This window comes from Cuculus canorus, chromosome 17 (genome assembly GCF_017976375.1).
Source record: "Cuculus canorus isolate bCucCan1 chromosome 17, bCucCan1.pri, whole genome shotgun sequence".
Taxonomy (NCBI): Eukaryota; Metazoa; Chordata; class Aves; order Cuculiformes; family Cuculidae; genus Cuculus; species Cuculus canorus.
Window position 1 is genome coordinate 9793454 of NC_071417.1, and position 21524 is coordinate 9814977.

Here is a 21524-nt window from a genome sequence, read left to right on the forward strand (position 1 = left end):
GGTCTCTAGCTCTCTCAGATGGGCATATTTCACTTACAGCCTGAAAATGTGTGAAAACTTTGTTACAAAGTAAAATGTGAAAGAATTTCTAAAGCATTATAAATGTATGATAAAGCAATGCCCAGTTTGGAGTCAAAACCTCACTGCAAAACATGCTGTTAAAAGAGGTAGAATCAAGGTTCTGGAAGGCTTGGAAATGGTCGTAAACTGTCAAACCAGCAGATGGTCTCCTGAAAACATGGCATTTCAATACCTGTTATAGCATCTGAGGAAGACTTTTATTGGGTCACGTATATTATTGACTTAGATTCTAATAAAAAAATTTCTGTACCTTTAGACATCTTTGTATGTTTTCCGGTGCTTAGTTTTACACTGCTGCTTAATGGAAGTCGATGATGTGTCATGAAAACTTACAAGGCTAAGAATCTGAAGTTTAGCGTGAAATTAATTATGATTTTTAAGAGTCTGTGTCTTACCCATCTGAATACATCCTGTCAGATCTCTGCAGTGGTATGGTAACATAGCTAAGAAGCAAAATAATAGAATGAAACCTTTTTTGACACTTGAAGGAAGAACATTTCGGCTCATTTGTGCTGAAACTGAAATGGAAGTTACTTGTAGAGATTAAGTCTCTTTTTCACAGATCCTTGCTAATTGTATTACTTTGATCTTTTCAACTCTTGTGCTTGAGGTGTCCATGTAAACAGATCTTCTGTTTGCTTTTTCATTAGATTAAATAGAATTCCGATAAAGTGAATGATCAAAGGCTTTCAGACCTTTACTGGTGAAAACTCTCCTCTCAAAACCTAATTAAAATAAAACCAAACATGAGATAATATGAGATTTGATTCAAAATGGTTGCATGTGACTTCCTAGCAATTTCCCATTGTGCACCATCCTTATCTTCTGTAACTAGTGGGTTCTACAGCATTGAAGTGCAAGCCTGTTCCCTTGGTTGGCTTTGGTCAGATGTCTATGTATTTTCTGATACTCTAATTGACAATTGTTAGATCTCACTTTGTGTTGGGTTTGCAGCTTGTCTGTTTTAGGTACGTGCCTACCTCCCAGTGCAAACAACTAAGTTGGGTCAAACGAGATCTTTTTTGTATTTCCTGCCATGTAATTAAATATTACTTTTCCTAGAGCATCTAATTTAACAGAAACCGCATGTTCTCCTGAGTTCTTTTAAGTAGCTCCTTGGTGACTTCTAAATATTCTTCCACCTTCCCAGTAAATGATCAAGTACTTGAAATTCTTGTTACTGAAACCACTCAACCCAGCATGAATTGGTTCGAATGTTCCCTTTAATATATAAAGTTTACACTAAGCTACACACGAAATGACTTTTGATGTCATGCAAAAATATGAATTGAGACAGTATCGTAAGTCTTCCATGTGCCGAGTACTTGAAGACCTTGCCTAGATGGATTGTGTTTCCTCAAAATGTGTCCATCTGTTAACATATTCCCTTCAGATTCTATTAATCGACATATGAATGCTTGGGGAAAATGTAGCAGTGCCTAGGGTGATAAATCTAAGCTGCTTCTGGAGTGCATTGCCAAAGAACAACGTGCTGGAATCATTCACATCTGATTGATTAAGAAAGTATCTATGACTTATGTTCTGTATTTTGGGAATCGTAAGTTTACCCACAGTATCTTTGGACTAAATATACTGATGCACTTTGACTCTGGTCCTCTCCAAACTGATGTAAATGTGCAGATTAACAACTTCCTGAGAAACAACAACCACTGCTGCTTTTGATTTCTGGAGCCCTTGTTCAAACAAGTTCTCAGATTTTGTTTTGGCTCTTTAAAATTGCTATCTGATTTTTAAAATATATATATTAATATTTATTTTTAATTAAATCCCCTCCTTACCGATATCAGAGTTCAGTGGGCTATACCGCTCTTTAATCCTTCAAGCTAGTGCATTCTTTGAGATATTTCTTTCCAAATTCACTCGACTGTTTTCCTGCCTGCGCGGTAGAGATGTCTGCCAGGACACCGAGGTGCAGGGGTTGGGGGATGCTGCTTATGAAGTATCGTTACGATGGGAAATGTTTTTTTGATGAGATCGGAAACTCCATCTTCACTAATGGTTTGGGACGAGTTGAAAATCTGTGGCAAGTGGTAACTACTTCCAGCAGAGAGAAATGCCTGTCCATCCGTTAAGTGACTGCCCTCACTGCCAAAAGTTTGGGGTTTGTTTTCCTTCCTGTCTCATGAAGAGACAGCTGAATCCAGAATACAAGCAGTGACCTACACTTGTTGATAAGCACTCTCCCATTTTAAAAAGAAATATTTTTGTCTTAATGCTGTTTAATTAGATGTTTCTGCGCTTCTGGGATTCCCTCACCAGTCGTTACAGTGTCCTGCTTCTGTCTCCCAACCCGCTTTTGACAAGAGCTCAAGAGAAGCAGCTGAGCTGCATGGTCACCACTAGACCCATCTAAACATAGGACGGAGCAGTGTTTAAATCATTGGGTATTTCCCTTCAAAACACAATTGGGAAGGACAGTGTTCAAGCAACTATCTTTCTTTCCATCTACCAGCCAGACGATAAAAATGTCTTATTGCACACCTCAGCTCGTAACTTCTGGAGGCGTGAGCCACTTAGATGTCCTTGCCAAGGGGAGTTTGAAATGCAGGTGCTGCTGCACCTTTAACTGCCACACATACACGTACCTGAACGCAGAGTTATTGCTTTTCCCCTCTTGAACTGCACGTTGGTTTCAGAACACCCCATCTGTCTCGGAAGCGTTGATGGTTTGCAGTCTCTCTGATACCAGTGTCATGGGGCTGGTAGAGCTTGCTGACCATGGTTTGCAGTTTGACTGCTTGGTCTGTGTTGCAGAAAGACATAAAATTGTCTTGTACTCTTAGTAGAAGGTTTGGTTATCAAAGTAGGAGGTGGGTCCATTAATTCCTGTGACAATGAACTTGTGTTGGTTTTACCAAGCAGCTGAATCGCCTGTGTGTTCAGATAACTAGAGTCCTCTGAAAGACCTTACTTTTGTGTTTAAAACTAAACTTGTGTAAAACCAGACATTGGTTTTATACAGATGCATTTCCTGGTTTTTTGTGCTCTCATTCCTGTCCCCGTTCTCCCTTCCCTTTTCCCCTTCTGCATATGTGTTACTGGTCTGGTGTGTTCTCTAACTTTATCTGGTTTCTGTCTCAGCAGTAGAGTAAATTCTATTCCCCTGATAGTGCAATGGTGGATATAATATAAACTTCAGAGGATTCTCCAGGGACTAAGAGTGAACCAGTCACCAAAGGTGTCTTGGAGCTGTTAAGAATGACAGTGATATAGCTGAAAAAGCAAGGGGGCAATTTCTGTTCTAATGTAATTACATTACATTTTAACCTTCTTATTACAGTGGACTCTGATAGACCGTTAATTGCCATAACGTTTATTTTTGTGTTAAGAACTGAAGACCTCAGTGTCACAGTTTAGAAGGAAGGCTTACTTGAGACTTCTGTTGTTTCATCTCCAGTCATTTGTAAAACTAAATATCCAGCTGTAATAGCACCTAGGTAAATAAAAATATCTGCATGGTTCTACAATCTTAAAAATAAAATATATATATATATAAAAAAAAATGATGCTGACCATTCCAGAAGACGAGAAGTATGCACGTGGCAAGAGGCTAATTCACCTTTCTATTTCCCAAATTCAGCATGTCCCAAAATACCATACAGCAAGGAGACAGGCCCTTCTTTCTACTTTGCCAGTGAGTTGGGTTTTTTGTACTAATTTTAATTTTACAGAAAAGCACTTTCTAAAGAACAGATGTTAAAGGAATGGGACGTGTTGAAGGAACAAGTTTCCTTGCACCAAACCAGTATGTGGAAAACACAGGAAGGTTTTTTTCTGTGAACAGAGGAATGAAGCTGTTGAAAAGATTTATGTGACCACAGGAAGTTGATTTGTCAGTCTTTTGAAATGTATTTTGCATGCCAAATAACCTCTGACTTTACTGCCCAGCTTTTTTATCTGCAACCTAGCAGTGAGTACTACATGTGGATAGCCTGTGCGTAAAATCTAGAACTGCCTCACTCCCTGTCTTTCATGGCCCAAATGGGATTTTAAAGCCTGGCAAGTTACTCTTCCTTTTGGGAAGCAGATTATCTTGTGCCTTGTCTCTTTAAAAAGCTGTGGCTCGGGTTCTGAGCCTCTCGGAAGTAATAACATGGGTTACAGTCTAGGTGAGGGAAGCTTTCTGCAGAGTTGCTGTGGTGTCACTGAAGACGTGCAGACGTCATTGTTATAGACAGTGACTAAATGAGTATTTCTTGCTGGTGTGAGGCATTGGCTGCTTCCTCCTCAGCAGATGAACGTTAGTGGCTCCGCTGCTCCTGTGTGCTGTTGCTTGAGCTGGTGACCTGCAGCAGTGTAGGCGATGGAGAGAGGCTGATCTTCTCCGTACTCGCAGTACACAACAGCTAATACAGAGCGCAGTTGTGTGCATGCACGGGGGAAGGCAGAGAGCTATGAAATACCGCCTTGTGTGTTGATGTTCACAGCGCTTGGAGGAAGCTGGTTTTAGGGAAGTGGGATGGTTGCAGGATGAACTGCAGTTGCCACTCCCAAGTCATGGGAAAGGAGGAATGCACTTTCAGAGTATTTCTGAACTTGCTCCTGTCCCACAGTGAGGCTTATTGCTGTGTCTGTCTGCAAGTCCATGCCGGGCATTTTTCTCGGTTTTTTTGAGTTAGCTTGTATAAGAGGGATGTGAGAAATACCACTTGTTCTCCAAAAACGTCTTCTGGAACAGACTTCCTGTATTTCTTTTATACAAATGATTGTGTGTGAACTAGCATTGGAGGATGCTGACCTGTCCTGTTTTCATGCATCTTGGTTTGGTGCACTGAAATAACTTTAATAAGCTCGTTCCTTTTGTGGATAATCTTTTAAGTGAAGTCCACTCTGCCTGTGTAAAATGACTTCTTTAAATGTTTATATTATGAAAGAAACATTTGCTATTTCTTTGCTTCCTACCATTCAGGTCTTTTAAATGTAGTTATCCTCACCATCTTACTGGGTCTGGCAATAGTTTTGAAGTTTGTTCACTGGTCAGTTCTTGAAAATAAGACTCTTCAGTGCATCTTTGGACAATGACCAACGATGACCACCACCATTGGCAGCACTGAAATTCCTAATGGGGAAATATGAAATGGCATTATGTGTTTTTTGCATGTACTCTTGTAGCTGGGAGATCTGCTTGATTTCTGCTGCTCTGACCTCTTTTGATTTCAGCTCCTTCTGTGGGTTTGGTGGCTGACTCCTACTTGTTTTGCCTCTCAGAAAAACGGATTGCGCTTTTGTAGAGTTGAATTCAGCAATTCAACCCATCTGGTATTTTTGCTCACTTTATACTGAATCCTGTCTTCACTGTGTATCCCTGCAAGGTTAGCACAGTTAAATATTACCTGTTAGGAACCAACCTGATGTACAACATGCTGGAGTGAAGCAGATTAGCCCAGGGAGTATTTCTTGGGGAGAAGAGCGTAAGACATTAAGGGTGAGGAAAGCAGTGGATTTCTTCTGGCGTGAACGTGAGATTACTTGCAGCAAGGAGATAACGCAGAGCTGTTCTGTCCTTTCCTAGAGCTTTCTCAGCACTTTCTTGGATAATAGATGGCCATTTGGAAAATCTCCAGAGTACTGACAATGGAGGAATATGTTGGATAATTGGCAGTTTTCCCACCACCACCACCTCGTCTCTTATCTCATTTGCTATTTGATCCATGTAGTGAGCTGTTCTGAATTCTTGAAAAAAAGTCACAGTGAGAGAGCTCTGGTTATGGTGAAGCGGGTGAATTCCTAATGACAGTCTTGCAAGACTTCTTTTACAGGCTTGCTGGTCTCTCTGATACCATTGCTTTATCAGGAACTATTAATCTCACTAGCTAAACGTGGAAAACCTTTTACATTTCCTGAGATGAAGTTTGAACTAACAAAGATGTGTGCACGTATTTCAGACTTGCTGCTACTCGTTCTGAACCGTTCTTGATGTGTATGCAGTATCCATGCAGGATTCAGATAAGTGTCCACATCACATTTTTAGAAAGAAACTTTAATATTACTATCAAAACGTAATTTGCAGCAGCATCCGAACTAGTTTTATTAGAGTAATTTGTTAAAGACAAAATGGAGGAGAGAAGAAATTAAGCAAATAAAAGACCTTCAGTATAAAAAAAATCCAGTACTTTAAATGCAAAGCTATGGGTAAAAGGTATTAGAAGGTTATGGAAGAGCTGCTACTATGACAAAAATCCTTGATGCTCCCCTGGCTTCTGTATCTGTTCTTTAGGGTGCTATTCCTCGGCTTAACTGTTTCTTCAGAGAGAAATTCTTCATTGTGAGGTTTTATTGTATAATGTCTCCGCTTCGGAATAACTTCGTTTATTATTCTCTCGGCTGTAAAGAAATGGAAGATAAATTGCACGAATGGTTTGAGGGAGTACCACATTATTTCGGGGGCTCTTAAAAAGTAATGAGGCAGGATGTGGGAAGCCTTGGATAGCTTACAACTCAAATTAATTTTCATATACGTTTTAAAACCTCTTGAATGGAGTTGAAGTTAATTTGTAGTTGGGTGTGCCGGCTCTGTGGCTGAGGCAGTGGGATGAGCTGAAGGAGATTTTTGGGAGCATGCCGTTTGGGAACAAGTCAATCCCTCTAAGCATTTATTTCTGTTACTTTGACAGAGACAATAACTTCTGGCCTTCTTAAGGGCACTGTATAATAAGGTTGTGAAATTTTCCTACTGTAGGAAATCATAAACGTCATACTGTAAAAATAATCTGTGTTTCCATTGATAGTTTTCATATAGTCCTTGTAAGGAGTGGCAGTTGAAAGTCAAATAGGAGCATGGTTGAGATGCTGCTGTAAAGTACATTTTAGTAGTGATATATATAAAAAAAAGACTTTTCTGGCATTTGAAAGCGTAACAAAGAGCTATGGCAGAAAATAAGATACCAGTGGGTTTGCTAGTGCGCATAGAAAATATCGAGGTCAAAGCCCCTCTCAATCAGAAATGCTCATAGTGCATGAATATTCTTGTACGCTTATGTGTAAGTACCCTTACATGCTCATGTGTAAGTATGTTAGGATCACCAGCTGCCAGAATTTAAGGTTACAAATATCGATGAAGTTCATCTGCATTAATCACCCAAAACTTTGGTGCACATCCCTCTTGGATCATTGGCCCAGTGAAGATTTGATAGATCTTTCAAGACAGCAGGGCAGAATTAAGTTAAATGTGATAGGTTGTTATTTTATAAAGGAGAGACCCTCATAGTGCCCTGTCCAGGGGAGAAAAAAAATCTTAGTTAGGCAAAAATATGCTGCCTGTATTCCAGTGAGTTTGTGCATTTCAGAACTTGTATTTGTAAGCTTTGCAGCAAAGCAAACTGAGTAGGCTGGTAGCGTGTCAGGGCTGGTGAGCAGAGCTCAGTAGGGTTCTGTCCTTTGGAGACTTGCTTTTGCTGGATAGTGCAGTGCTTTCAGATGCAGCTATGTTTTTGTTAGTTGTCTCCACCCATCTCGTCTTTCATTCTTTATATACGCTCCAGTGGTTCTGTGTTTTCATGAACGTAGAGCCAAGCACAGTGAAACTCTTCAGAAGCTGCAGCAAACGGTTACTTGTAGAAGTGAGAACTCGCCTCACCAGTTGTGACTGCATGGGGCAGGGGGCTGTAGCATAACAGTTGCACTTCAGGTTTCTCCGTTTGCCCCCCTTTTTGGGTTTGTGTACTGGGGCAAGAAAACACCACCAGAAAGCCCATCACTTCTGAAGGTACGCTGCGGACAGGCACTTCTTTGGCCATCACTTCCTCATGTAGAACAAACCCCACTAAAAAAAGCTGTAACCCAATTAACACTAATTAACTTGTCAGAACAACTAAAAGGTACTAGAACAAGTAAGGAAGAGTTGCAGGAAACGGATTCAGGAGCAGGTTGATAGTTTGCTTTGACTGTTCGTCTTTTATTGTCAGCAAAACTGTCCTCGGTCTTTACAAGTCCTACCTAATATTGGTGTGAGTGATGTGCATTGTCACGTGCAGAAGTGTAGTTGTGAGCTTTGGATGAGTTCTAAAAGCATCTTCATTTTCTTAGGGTCTTGCTGTTGTTATGGCTTCTCATACTTTCTTAATTCCCTCAGAAGTGGGGAAACAAAAAAAAAAAAGACTAGTTTAGCATGGCCTGTTTTGAAGCAGAACGGGGCAGGACTCATCAGGAAGGGACTTGTTGATATTCATTTGTTGTTGGAGAGTGGTTTGGCTGTAGCAACAGATGTGGTTTCACTGGTGTGAAAGTTTTACGTTAAGTTTTTTTTTTCCTTTTTTTTTAATTTTGTACCTTATTTGCTACTGCTTCGAGGAATTAAGAATTTTGTGGCAATGCTGAGAAGTTCACAGAACGATGATGATCCAGAAAAGACTCCCTTGAGGGGAGAGGAAAGATATAAGATTTGAGTACAAGATACTGGCTTCAGCAAAGATGCGATGCTCAAGCTGCCTCAGTTTTCTCAGCTGTGATGTATAGACTGTGTGTCCCTGTAGCTCTTAAGCATAAATGCAGTGTTTGTACTTTACAGCGGTGTACTGTGAGCAATATCCAGAAGAGTAGCATGGTGAGGTTAGCCAGGTATAAGGCCAAAGCATTTTTTTGGATGGTGGAAATAAAAATGGCGTGTAACACCTCTGAAAAGTATATTTCAGGAAAAACTAAATTGTATGAAAATGATCAATTTGATATTTCAAACTGGTCTGTTTAACAAAACAAAACATGAAATACTGCTTTTTTCTATGTGGTATCTGTTACATTGCAAACTAGGGAAGATGAACTGTCTAATTATGGTTATTTATAGACTTGCCTGCAAAACCAAACTGCACAAAAGCAAGGTAAGATACTCAGCTATTTGCAAGATATTTCTTTTTAGAAGGGGGAGGGAATATTACATTATGTTTGAGATAGAGTGAAATCTTCACGTGCACAGGGTGACTTGATGAGATGCATATTCTGTATCTGTTGTTAAATACCTCTCTTTTTCATCCTAGTTTCCACTGGCTCACTTGCTCAGCAGTATGCCCACCCTAATGCTACCCTGCATCCGCATCCTCCGCATCCTCAGCCTTCTGCCACACCAACTGGCCAGCAGCAAAGCCAACATGCTGGAAGCCACCCTGCTCCTAGCCCCGTGCAGGTAATAGAACTGAAGGAAGAGAATGTCTTTAAATTGTATTTAACACACTGTACTGGAAGTATTGTATCAGTCTGATGCTTGACATCAATATATTGATTTCTTTGAGAGGAAGAATGCTAAGATGGAGCAGTTGCTCAGCCAAACTGCATGTAGTAGATCTCATAGAGGAGTTGTCCAGATTCCCCTCTGTTTTCTGGAAGGAAGTAAGGGAGTAGAGCTATATAACTTAATTTTTCTCTGCTTGCAGCAGCTAGGACACAAAGGTGGTAGGCTCATGACATAGAAAAGCTGTCAGAGAAGCTTGCATCAGTCCCTTTTTGTTAGCAAGCACCAATACCAGAGTCCGACCATACATTTTTCTCTGCACATGGGATGAGGTATAGCTTGTTTCTCTGCTATAATTAAGGAAGGATCATAATTTTTTCAGAGCTTTAATTTGAATGGAGTTAAAACTGGAAATAGCAGATAAATGCTGAGAAATGTTTCATTGTATTTTGCCAAACGCAGGCAGCTGGAAACAAAATAGGCCTTGTGATAGTGCTGTGTGTCTTGGTTACCTACTGGTAATAACTTTGGACTACAAAGTGTAAATGTGAAGTATAACCAGCTCCACAGTTGCAGGGTCTCCTTGGTTTTGTCTGTCAGTCCAGGTTCTATTTTCCAGGCTGCTGCTCACTTGACTTTCTAGTGCAAGGAGAAAATGAGCCTAGTGGAACTGAAATGAGTTTCCTCATGACCACAGGTGTGGTCATCCTTAGATTTGCCGCTTAAAAGATTCACTGTTGAAAGCAGTTTTGGAAACTTTGCTAGTTTACAGAGTAAACATGTCTTGCTTCTTGACCATAACCTAAACGATCTCCTGTCTTCTTTTGCAGCATCATCAGCACCAGGCTGCTCAGGCACTCCACCTGGCAAACCCACAGCAGCAGTCGGCGATTTACCACGCAGGTCTAGCTCCCACCCCACCTTCCATGACGCCAGGCTCCAATACGCAGTCTCCACAAAATAGTTTTCCTACAGCACAACAAACAGTCTTCACCATTCATCCCTCCCATGTTCAACCTGCATATACCAATCCGCCACACATGGCCCATGTCCCCCAGGTAAACACAGTTTAACAACCTTCAAGACTAAATGTCTTAATGCCACAAAGTTAGGACAGTCGGGCCTGCTGAAGTGATTTCCATTCTGTCACCTCTCAGCACAGACTACCTGTTTGCGTTATTTAGGTTTCTGTCTGTATATTGCTTTATTTAGAATTTTCCAAGATATTTGGACCTCAGCTTCCAACACCCAGTGCATCTGCAACTGTAGTTTAATGAAGACATCTTAAAATGGCACTGCTACTGAAAGAAATTGAGCTCTCTTCCCAGTTCCCAGCTCCCATCTTTGTCCTGCCCCATCATTCTGCTCACAGAACTGTTTGACCATGCAGCAAACCAGACTGGGGACATGATTCAGCTGAAGTGTGCCGCCCCTACCCCCATTTTAGGCTATTTCTCAGTCAAATCGGTTCACTGCATGATCACAGGAAGAGCTGGCATACAGAAAGGTTGGAGGTGAGAGCTGAGTGGAGGAAGCCCGAATTGCTGCTTTTAGTGGCAGTTTTAGGCTCTGCATTGTAGTCAACTTTATACAAGTACATCCAAGAAAGGATATTACACAGGATTACTAGGGAGTAGCAAGGCATTGCAATGGGAGATAAATGAAATTCAGTTCAGATGACTGCAAGACAATCCTTGCTGAAAGAAAACCGTGTCTGCGTGTGTGTGTGTGTGAGTCTGTGTGTGTTTCAAAATGAACTGCTTATGCAGGAGATTCCCAATAATTGTTGGGCAACTTAACAACAGTCCTTGCTTCAGGATCAGAAACCCACTTCTGACTGTTCTCTTGTGGTCACCTCACTGAAAAAAGGATTTTGGGAAGGGAAGCACATGACTGATTAATCAAGAGCTCTGCGTAAAGCAGGGTTACAAAGATTTTCTGATATTTACTAAATCTCATGGATTTAGTGTGCTTTGTCAAAGAACAGACAATTAATCTGTAATTTGCCTGCACAATTTCTTCTGCAGACCAAGTACTTGGTGTCTGGCTTATGTCTTCTCATACAGGTTAACAATAGTTTGGGGTAACAGGACTAACTGTAATTAGGGAGGTTAGTCAAATAATTGTCCAGTCCCTTGCAGAATTCTGATAAAATCTTTGCTTCGGACCATGAGAAAGTCCGTTAAGCCAATGAATAACTAGTTATTTAGGAATTGTTTACTGGTGTTGAGTTTTTTAGCTTTTTTATTCCATTAGGCTTTTAATTTCTCTGCTTTTGTACTCTGGGGGAGGATAAGGGGAGGATGTCCAGACTTGGCTGCTGCTGCGGCATCTTGCCATGTCCTCCCAGCTCTGGTTTCTCCCAGAAACAAGATGCTTGCTCCGCTCTGGTGTGCTGACACTGGTGTGAATGCTGAGGTTGTAGAGCTGCTCGGGGCACTTCGCATGCAGCCCTTCAGAAGGGTCTTGCTGCAAGCTCCTGGGTCAGTGCTGTGCCTCGAAACATGAAATAGGATTGTTTGAGGTCTGCATAAAGGTAAAACTGTACATGAGTTGTGCTGAACACGTGATGGCCAGGCCCACGCCTGTGCTGTAGGATGCAACCATTGCCTTCCTTTCTGTGTGCCAAGCACTTAATAAGCAAACCTTGCTAAAACAAATCAGATACAACTTTCAGGCAGAGCTGACTGCTTAGTCAGGATTATTTGCAATCACAGGCCAAGCCTGCTTTACCCTTGATTTTTGACTCGCGTGGTCTCTTCTGCTGTAATTTTTTTAGGCTGCAAACTACAATCTGTAATCCATGCAATTTATACCAAACTAACCGACTTCTCAAAATGAAGTAGTTCCCTCAAAAATCTCTAATGAAGGAATAACTACAGTTCTGTAAGACGTTTTAAATGCATGTAATTATTCCATTGTGGGGAAACTAATCTTTGGATTTAATAGTTTCTTAGCAGCCTCATTTCCGACTTCTGAACACAATTCTAAAATAACATGTAGTAGGAATTCCAGTTAGGCTAACACAGGGGATCAGTTGAATTTCCCTTTAGGTTATCAGATGAATCTTGAGCTGTTCAATATCTCACTTGAGAAACAGTACATCAAAATTCATTGCAGAGTACTGTCAGCTGCCAATTTGGAAAGCGTTTGAGCCCCAGCAGGAATTTTTATCCAGTGTGTGTATTGAATACAGCTGCTATATGAATAGCTGTGTTATAATGACTGTCATAATAGCCTGTTTGTCAAAGTGAAAATGGTGCTGATCCTGAAAGGTATTTCTGTTTCACAGCCTTATCTTCTAAGCCCTTTTTAGAGCAAGAGTGAGATTTGGAGTTCCTGCCTTTAAAGGCTTCTTGAGTGCTATTAATACAGTGCAAGTCTGATAAAGAGTTCAAGGAATGTCTGCGATGAGTCAAGTAACCTTTTTGTCTTTAAAAAATAAAGATGTAGCCACTACCTGCTATCTGTCTTTACTGGCATGTGAAACTTGTGAGGCTGACTATTGCACCGTAGTGCTCTGTGAATGGGACATGGTAGAAGGACAAAATAAAACCTGAGATACAACTGCTTTTTCTTTTTTCCAAGAGAAACTCACTGAGAGCTCTGAGAGTTCCTTAATGTTTTGTGCTTTTAAGAAACTAGTGTTTACTAGCTTTTTAAACCAGAAAATTGATGACCTCTAAAGTCATGAACTACCCTGAGATAAAGAAGCCAACTGACAAGTTACTGAACTTGTTTGCCAAGAGGTGATCAGCCACCGTAAAGATTAATCTTTTTCCGCTGAGACTTAACTGTGCTTGCTTTGATTACACAAGGACCTTAACTGTGATGAGCTTAACAGGCAACAGAACAAAGCACACCTAACAGTATAAAGGGATGAAATCATTCATCTTAGAATGACTGCCTAAATGAGCGATAACGTGGGCACAGGCCACTGGAGAGGGTGGTTTCGAGGGCAGGGAGCCATGAAAGAATGTGGAGTTGTGTAATGCACAGCTGAGCAAGGGATGCCAGACTCCCAGTGTGTGTGAAGTTCCTATCTGTGCCCGGTGCGTTCTCTGCATAGGAAGTGCTTTGATCTAGATTACTAGCAGTAATGTTTTGAAGATTTGTTGCTGAAGATTGTTTTTTGGTTTGTTTTTTTTTTTGAAGTATCCCACCATTTAATGCTGGCAGTTTCTCCCAGCACTCACTGTCCAAATGGCTAAAATAAAATTGAGAATGTGACTCAGAGCCAGCAGTAAGGATTTGAGCCCTTTTTTTGTTGTTGGTTGTTTTTTTTTTTAGTTATTATTTTTCTGTTAAGATCTCTGACTTAATCCCTACAGCTAATCTAGTTAAAATGGAGTAAATCTCTGGATTTACTGGTACAGCTGGACAAAACTTGACAGTCATGTGGCCAGGAGTGATGCCTCCTTGTGACCATTATACTAAAGAGCTCTTTGTTTCAGGCTCATGTACAGTCAGGAATGGTTCCTTCTCACCCAACTGCCCATGCTCCAATGATGCTAATGACGACACAGCCACCTGGTGGTCCCCAAGCCGCCATCGCTCAAAGTGCACTACAGCCCATTCCAGTCTCGACAACAACACATTTCCCCTATATGACGCACCCTTCAGGTGAGGAGTGTGTGCCCGGGAGACCTGCACCTTAACTGAGCCAGGTCGTAGTAGTGAGGAGAACTGTTATGAACCAGATTTGGGGAAAAGAACGAAATAAAAAACCCTTAAGATGTCCGTGTGGAGTGGCAGACTCTTTCTGCATTTCACATTTATACTTTGCCAGCCCAAATGCAAGCCTAGATAAGCATACGAGATGTATCTAATGTAGCAAAGACACTGCTTCTTGCTAGCTGAAACAGAGAAACGGATAATTATGCAGGCACTGGCACAGTGGGACTGTGTTCTTCCAGGTTTTGCTGTGGTTTTGCTGTGGGGGATGGACTGTTTGTGTAGCTTGTTTATAATGATTGGGGGGTTTATTACATTTAAAGTGATTGGTCTGAAGGACAGGAGTGAAATGTTGCTTGGGGATAGGGCTGTTCGATTTCTAATGACAAGTAAAGTGACAATTGAAGTCTAATCTTTAATTCAGAGTAACGTTGTGCAGCTTTACTTTTTGGGAAAAGTAGGTGCTGTATGACTTCTTCCTGCTTTAAATTTAATTTACCTAGGTTTCTTTATTATTCGTTTCCAAACAGCCTGTAAACTTTCGTGGTGAACTAGTTACCTGATTGTGTTTCTTGGGGAATGTGTGAGCAGAACAAGGCTGCTTTTCTGAGGGTTTAGGTAGGGAAAAAAAAAATCCAAAGGACATCTTGTTATGCAGGGTTTTGGTTTGTTCATTTAAAAAAAAAAAAAAAAAAAAGAAAAAAGTAAAAGAAAAAAGAAAGAAAAAAGTTCAGCTCAGTAGTTGTCCTGTGACCACTTTACTAGCAAACTGTTGTGTGGCTTGCCAATTTATTATTTACATTTGAACTTTTTTTTTACAGTACAAGCCCACCACCAACAGCAGTTGTAAGGCTCATCTGGAATAACTGAAAGGCTGGATACCTTTTGTAGGCCAAATACCCTCCTTCTACTGCTTCTGCCAACTGGAAGCACAGAAAACTAGAATTTCATTTTATTTTGTTTAAAAAAAAAAAAAAAATTTGATTTCTTGTAACATCCACTAGGAATGCTAACAGTTCATCATGCAGTGGGAGAGATTCGGACTGAGTAGAGGCATTTAGGAACTTGTGGGCTATTCCATAATTCCATGCACTGTATCTGAGTCCTGCAAGTGCCCCAACTCTGCTTGCTGAAAACTGGAAGTTATTTATTTTTTAATGACCCTTCAAAGTTATGAACTCATCAGCTAGCAAAAGAAGTAACAAGAGTGATTCTTGCTGCTATTATCACTAAAAATCAAGACTTGGAGATCCCTTTTACTTCTAACTAAACTTGAAACAGGTTCAGTAAAAAAAAAAAAAAATTCTAATCGTCAAACTGATGAATTATTATTTATAAATCACGTTTGATGAGATAATCACTATCGTGAGACAGTGATGTAACTTTTAAGTTAAGAAAACTTTTACTTTGTAGATAATATAAAATAAAAACTTAAAAAAAAAATAAAAAATAAAAAAAGTTTTAAAAACTGACCTACTGGGTTTTCGTGTCTTGTTTTGCCACTTGAATGTGTTACCACTTTAATTTCACTTTCATGTCTTCTCCAGCTTCCGATACCATTTGGAGTGAGTGTTTTCCTTCGCGTGAGGGTAAGCTTTGCGATGCGTTTGTCCTGTGCCGCTGCCGTGTTGTGTGCGTGCACACCCCATCGTGTGACCAAACTCGTCGTGTTTTGACTTGTAGGGACAAAATAAGAGAAAGCGTTCAAGATAAGAAGTTTAGTAGAAGCTTTAAATGATTTCTTCTGTTCAGGTCTGTCTCAGATGCCTCAGCCTGACGCTGCTCTGGCTGGTGTCGAGGTGTCACAACTGGGCCTTGAGGCTCAAGCTGATGAGCTCCACAAGTTGTGGTGCTGCTGGAGAAAAGAAGGAAGAAATCGGGGTAAGCGTTGCTCGCCAAAATCACTGGTGGTATAAAAAGATGGAGGAAAGGACAAGAAAAAGCAATTGGCTGTTGATTCCTTCAGTGTTGCTCAGAGTGGTCATTGCTGTTTGTAAAGTGCTGTGGCCTTCCTGGCCGTTCCTTAAGGTGAAGGAACATCCTGTGATGTTGAACCGAATGGTGCTGCTGGTTAAACTGGGTGGCACTGCGTTGCACATCAGAGGTGGGACAAGCAAGCTGGTGGGCACGCCTCGCTGTGGCTGGGTGAAAGACCCCAGGGGACAGAGAGACTGCTGTGCCTTCAGACTTAATCCTTCCAGTAAAGTGCAATGCAGTCATGTTCAGGTGGGCACCAGGGGGCACGAAACCATCACAGGGAGCGGGGTGACGTGGGGCAGGACTTGGAATGAGGCTTCTGAGAAAGAACAGCTGGTGCAGGGGCTGGAGAACAGGCCTATGAGAGGCAGCTGAGAGACCTGGGGTTGTTTAGCCTGGAGAAAAGGAGGCTGAGGGGAGACCTCATTGCTGTCTAGAGCTGTATGAAAGGATGTTGGAGCAAGGTGGACGCTGGTCTCTTCTCCCAGGTGGCAGGCGATCAGACAAGAGGAAATGGCTTCAAGTTGCAGCAGGACAGGTTCAGATTAGACATAAGGCACAAATTTTAACCAAAAGGGTTCTCAGACACTAGAACCGGCTGCCCAGGGAGGTGGTAGAGTCACCATCCCTGAGGTGTTTAAAAGACAGGTAGATGAGGTGCTCAGGGTTATGGTATAGTAGTGGGCAGGTACAGTTGGACTTAGTGATCTCAATAGTCTTTTCCAACCAAGTGATTCCATGACTCACACAAGCTATGGGTTTGCTTTTCCTTCCTGAGGGAAGAGTTTCTGTATTTTGGCAGCCATTAATTCAGTACCTGTTAAAATGGTATCCAGGCACCTAGAGCGTCAGACTAAAGACTAGAAAAGTGAGAAACAAGTTCTAAAAACAGTTTATTTAGAGCAGATTTTCTTTTATATTATGGTAAAATTGCATTATTCAATAATAAGTTACTTGTACAGTACATACAGAAACAACACATAGAAAATCCTATACATGAAGAACTCTTCTGTGCAGGTGAGAAGTAGAACTTTCAAATTAATATGTTTTTCATCCAACAAACTGTTGGCTTTAATCATCCTGCTAAAGGCTGAGTTAGAGAATGTGCAGTCGCCTCCCTGCCTCCGGTAGTTGCTGGTGAAGATTGGGTCTGTTTGCATCGAACAATCTTAAATTAAAACTTGGAATATTTGAACCTGTTAGTCAAGATTTGAAGCTTTATCTGTTTGTTAAACTGCATTGTTTGGGTGACAGCAGTGTTCTGCGGGCTGGAGGCTGGAAGAAATTAGTTTCAGCCTCCCTCTGGACCTCTTCCTAGAAGCTTTCCCCCAAAATAGTTCTGATGGAAAACCCATCAGTGAGGGAATTGTGGTGCCAGTGTTTGGTAACCTGCTCTGGAGAGCTGGTGCTGTTCCTCAGGGCTGGGATGCAGGAGGGAGGGAGGAAGAGATTTAAATAACGCTTCATGTCATGAACCTCTTCAGAACCCACAGGGATACACGAAACCCACTGCTAGGGAGGGTCTGTCAGCAAACAGCATCTGTTTTCCGAAGCATAAGGTGGAGAAGTTCTGGCTGGATCCAAGCCTTAGATTATGCGCTAAGCCAGGTCCCTGCTGTCAGAGAAAGTTAAGGCACTGCCTGGTTTGCATCTTTATTGCCAAAAACTGTTCTGAGTAGCTGGCTGAGATGGGGCTTCCCTCCCTAAAGAGCCTCACCAAAGGCACCCGGCATCGCTGCCGGAGGGGTCGAGGCTTTGTTGTGTTGGATCCAAGCTCCTGTTGCACGTGCCCATCTCCAGGGCCGGGGCACAAGCTGGGACCTTGGTCGCCACATCCAACTTTATTTCAACTCTAAGAAATGCTGTTTTCCTCCATGGGAGCCAGGCGGCAGCTCTACCTGCGGCACGCCACTGTGCCGGGGGTTCTTCCCTTGGCTTCCCCTCCACTCAAAACTCTTTTCCCAATGTTCAGAATATATAAATTCCTTCAGTTGCTTATATTCCTATATCTTTCTAATGGAATGACTTAATGCTCTTTGCCTGCTACTGGAATAAAGAGTACCTTACAGGCGGGATTAATGTGTGCTGGCAGGAGCGGAGGTGGGGCTGCCTGTCAGGTTCTGACCTGTGTCGCGAGCCAGATGCTTTCTAGGAGGAACGAGATTTCAAACTCAGCCTTCCAAGAGCCGGGGAAACAGCCCCAAAACTGCTCAGGTCCCAGTGCAGCCGGAGTCAGGACCCCAGTGGGTTCATACTGCAGCAGAGCAGAGAACTAATAGAGGGCAACGGTGGGGCTGGAGGCTGCCCGGCCCTTGGCTCCCTTGTTGGGGAGGTCTGAGAAGGAAATAACTCTATTAAATAATCCAAGCAACTTTCCCACTGCTCCAGTAGGGAAAACAGGCGTTCACATCCACCCGAGTTTGTTTGCCCAGGTGAAGTGGCTGACGGGACGATAATGAATTCAATGTATATTTTGCTAATCCAGCACAGCAATTTCCATTTAAACTACAGGGAAACCTCTTGCTATTAAACTGCAGGTTAAAAATACCACGTGTGCGTGTGTGCATGTTCGATTGTTTGCACTCGGACAATAAGCCCGGCACCTCGAACAGCCCATCGCAGCAGCAGCATCCGATTCATCTGGCATGGGCTGTGCCTGGCGACCCCTTTTCCCAGCCCATTCTTTGTTGCAGATGCTCTGAGCATTGGGTGATTTGGACGAGCCCCCCCTAAGCTTTTGGGGCTGCCTGGAGCGCAGCGGGAATAAAATCAGCTTTTTAACCTTTGCAAGATTTAGCATGTGCAAGTGTTTTCCAAGGCGTGCATGCTCCAAGAACCATGCACCCAGCAGGCAAAGGGGCTCACAACTCGGGCTACACTTCCTCCCCTCTCCCTCTTCATCCCTGTAAATGCAAGACCACGGGGAGTCATTTATTAGTCGTGAAGAGAGCTGACTTGCCTGGCACAAACCAGCCCCGGCTACACACACTCCTGCCATTGGGTGCAGCCTTTGTGCTGGTCTAGGGAGGAAAAAGGGATGCGGATCCAGCCGAGGAGCTCCAGCTGAGGACAGGGCTGCCTTTGTTTCTCCAGCAGTCTCACTGGGTTTGGCAGCACCGAGCAGTGCAATTTGCTCTTAATGCTCCAGTTTCAAGAATAAGTGTGTGACAGCATGTGCTGAGCACCAGACAATGTTGGTCTCCACTGAAATGCAGGATTCCTCCCTGTGCATCCCTTTTCAAGTTGTTTTAAAACTGAGAAAGGGCGGGGGAAGGCAGGAGAGAGATGTTGCCTGCTCTAAATGCACAAAGCCAGCCCGGGAGAGGGCTGGGGCAGGAGATGAGGCACAAAATGCAAATCCTGAATGGTTTCTTAAGTCGATGGTATCCCATTTCTCCCAGCCCTCATACTCTATTAACTTACAAAACCAGCTGTGCTCTCTCGGCTGCTCCCTGTGCTGTGTTTGGCCCTGGGTATTTCCATCCTGGCTCCTGTCTGTGCTGTATCTTAGCCCTTTCTGGCCCAGCCCTGCGCACCAGTGCCAGGATCTTGCCCTTCCATTCCCGACCCTGAGCAGAGCTTGGCTCCTCCGGCTTTGTCTACCAACCATGCTCACCACACGCTGCCTTGATGGCAAAGCCTTGCCTAGAGGGTGGATTCATCCAAAACTCCCTAAATTGAACTTCCACTGAGCTTTTTATTTGCTTGCTTTCAAATTAATTCCTAATTATTAATGGTCCTGAAGTTCTCCCACCTCTAGTGCAATTTCAAGAAAAATAAAAATGAAAGACTCTCTAAGGGAATTTCAAGGCAAGTTTTGCATCCGAAATCCCAGGGAGTGCCGTGCGGGCTGTGCTGAGAAATCTGGAAGTTGAGTGCTATGAACATCCCCTCCGGCGTGTCGCAACAGCTCCTGCCCCTTCCTTATTCTTAAAATAACGGCAGCTTCTAAGAAGAAGTTCCTCTCTCTCTCGGCTGCCCCAATGCCAGCAGGTAAAGCCGCGCCAGGGCTCGGTGGCACCGACGGCAGCAGAGCCTGGACACAGCAGCGGGGTTTGGGGCACAGCCACGCACCCCAAGGATTGGCTGCATGTTCCCATGGGAGGTACATCCTGCTCTGTGCACACCAAAGCTTTTAAAGCAAGATGAGAACGAGAGAAAGTGTGGCTAATTACAGCCCTTGAGGTGCTGCCCCAGTGGCCTCCTCCAGCCAAGGCACATTGGGGGTGCAGCCCCTCTGCGGGCTCTGAGGCTTCTCCTCCAGGCAGGGATGGCAGCTCCTCACCTGCGAGAGGCTCTTGCATAGCTTTAAATCTCACCAAACTCTTGGGCACACAGTGTTTTAGGGGGAAAACCAAAAGGCAAGTGAGAGCGGGGCAGGCAACTGCTGATGCAAAAATGTTTCGGGGGGGGAAAAAAAAATACTCACTTCAGATTTGTACCTAAAATGTTTCTCTCACTGGCATAAAACGCCTCCGTCACTGGGAGGAGTTGTTTGCTGTCAGCCTTGGTGTTAGTTCTCAGCTGGTGACATTATTAATGGTGGAGCAGTTAGTGTTCACGTCTTAATTAGCAAGGCTAATGGGATAAGTACGTTTCTGGCTGTTGCAGGGAGTGACTGCAACTGTGCTGGGTTAAAAGAAAAAGAGCAAGAAAAGCCAGTTTTTGCCTTATCATCTAAAATGAAAGCCCAAACTCTGCTCGCGATCGTCATCTCTGCCCAACGCAGGAGCTCAGCTCCAACAGGTCGGGCTTTGCTGGAGGGTTTGGCAGTGGCAGCGTGTGCTGGGGCGGGAGGATGGGGCTCGTCTTTGCCTGCACGCAGCCCGGAGCAGCAACTGGTCAATGAATTTATAATCCACTCGGGTTGTTTTCCCTTTCTCCTGCGATACGGGTGTGACACGAGACTCCCATGTCCTTTGCTGGGCGCTGTGGTGCGAGGGGCAGGCGGGAGACTGAGCCCAACGGCGCGATGCTCGGCACGGAGGGACACAGGCCGGAGCAGCATGTGTAAACAGTAACAAGAAAGCTTTTATAATAACAACAAAAAATAAAAATAAAAGGCCCTTTAACAGGCCGAAGAGAGGGAGCAACACCCGTACTGGAGTGAAAAATTACCCCCTTCCTCCTAAAAATATAATAATTATCCCTAACCAGAGGAAGAAATTAGGTACATTCTTTCTTTCGATGGGACACCTGGAAGGTCTCTAGGATGTCTCCACGTGAAAGTGCATCCTGGTGCCGGCGGGGCACCTGTCAGAGCGGCGTGTATTGGTTGTCGATGGCACGGACGTGGCCCCGGCCCGGTGCCTCTGCCTCGTAGTCCGAATCGTGGTGCCGGGAGCCGGGAGCCGCGGTCGCCCCGCTGAGGCGCAGGCTCTGGGCCAGCTCGGCCGGCGGCGGCACCAGGTGGAAGATCTGCTCCGTCGGGGAACCCGGGGGGGTCTCGTCAGGGCAAGAGGAGCCGATGGGGGTCAGGCTGAATTCGGGGCTCCAGCTGGGAACAGGCAGGGGAAGAGGGACTGTGCTGCCGGAGCCGGGAGCTGTGGGCAGAGGGGAGAGACGGACGGTTGGGGGGATGCTCCTGCCCCGCTGTCCCCGTGATGTGCGA

At 43.5% G+C, this 21524-nt stretch overlaps 2 protein-coding genes across 16 annotated transcripts in view; one reads left to right on the plus strand and one right to left on the minus strand.

The window, feature by feature from the left end:
• The window catches only part of ATXN2 (ataxin 2), a 53481-nt gene extending 38142 nt beyond the window's left edge, over positions 1 to 15339 (plus strand). For 5 of the 10 annotated variants that reach the window (XM_054082343.1, XM_054082345.1, XM_054082350.1 and 2 more), the window contains 3 exons: positions 9072 to 9217; positions 10093 to 10320; positions 13717 to 14717. In XM_054082343.1, coding sequence (XP_053938318.1) covers positions 9072 to 9217; positions 10093 to 10320; positions 13717 to 13920 — 578 coding nt within the window. In that variant the 3' untranslated portion in view covers positions 13921 to 14717. Of the gene's footprint in view, positions 1 to 9071; positions 9218 to 10092; positions 10321 to 13716; positions 14719 to 14757 lie in introns of those variants that run through there. The other 5 variants (XM_054082346.1, XM_054082347.1, XM_054082344.1 and 2 more) reach the window with 4 other exon arrangements.
• Positions 15340 to 16630: 1291 nt separating this feature from the next.
• The window catches only part of SH2B3 (SH2B adaptor protein 3), a 30528-nt gene continuing 25634 nt past the window's right edge, over positions 16631 to 21524 (minus strand). For 5 of the 6 annotated variants that reach the window (XM_054082355.1, XM_054082356.1, XM_054082357.1 and 2 more), the window contains exon 8: positions 16631 to 21456. In XM_054082355.1, the coding sequence (XP_053938330.1) occupies positions 21170 to 21456 (287 nt within the window). In that variant the 3' untranslated portion in view covers positions 16631 to 21169. The remainder of the gene's footprint in view (positions 21457 to 21524) is intronic. The other variant, XM_054082359.1, reaches the window with a different exon arrangement.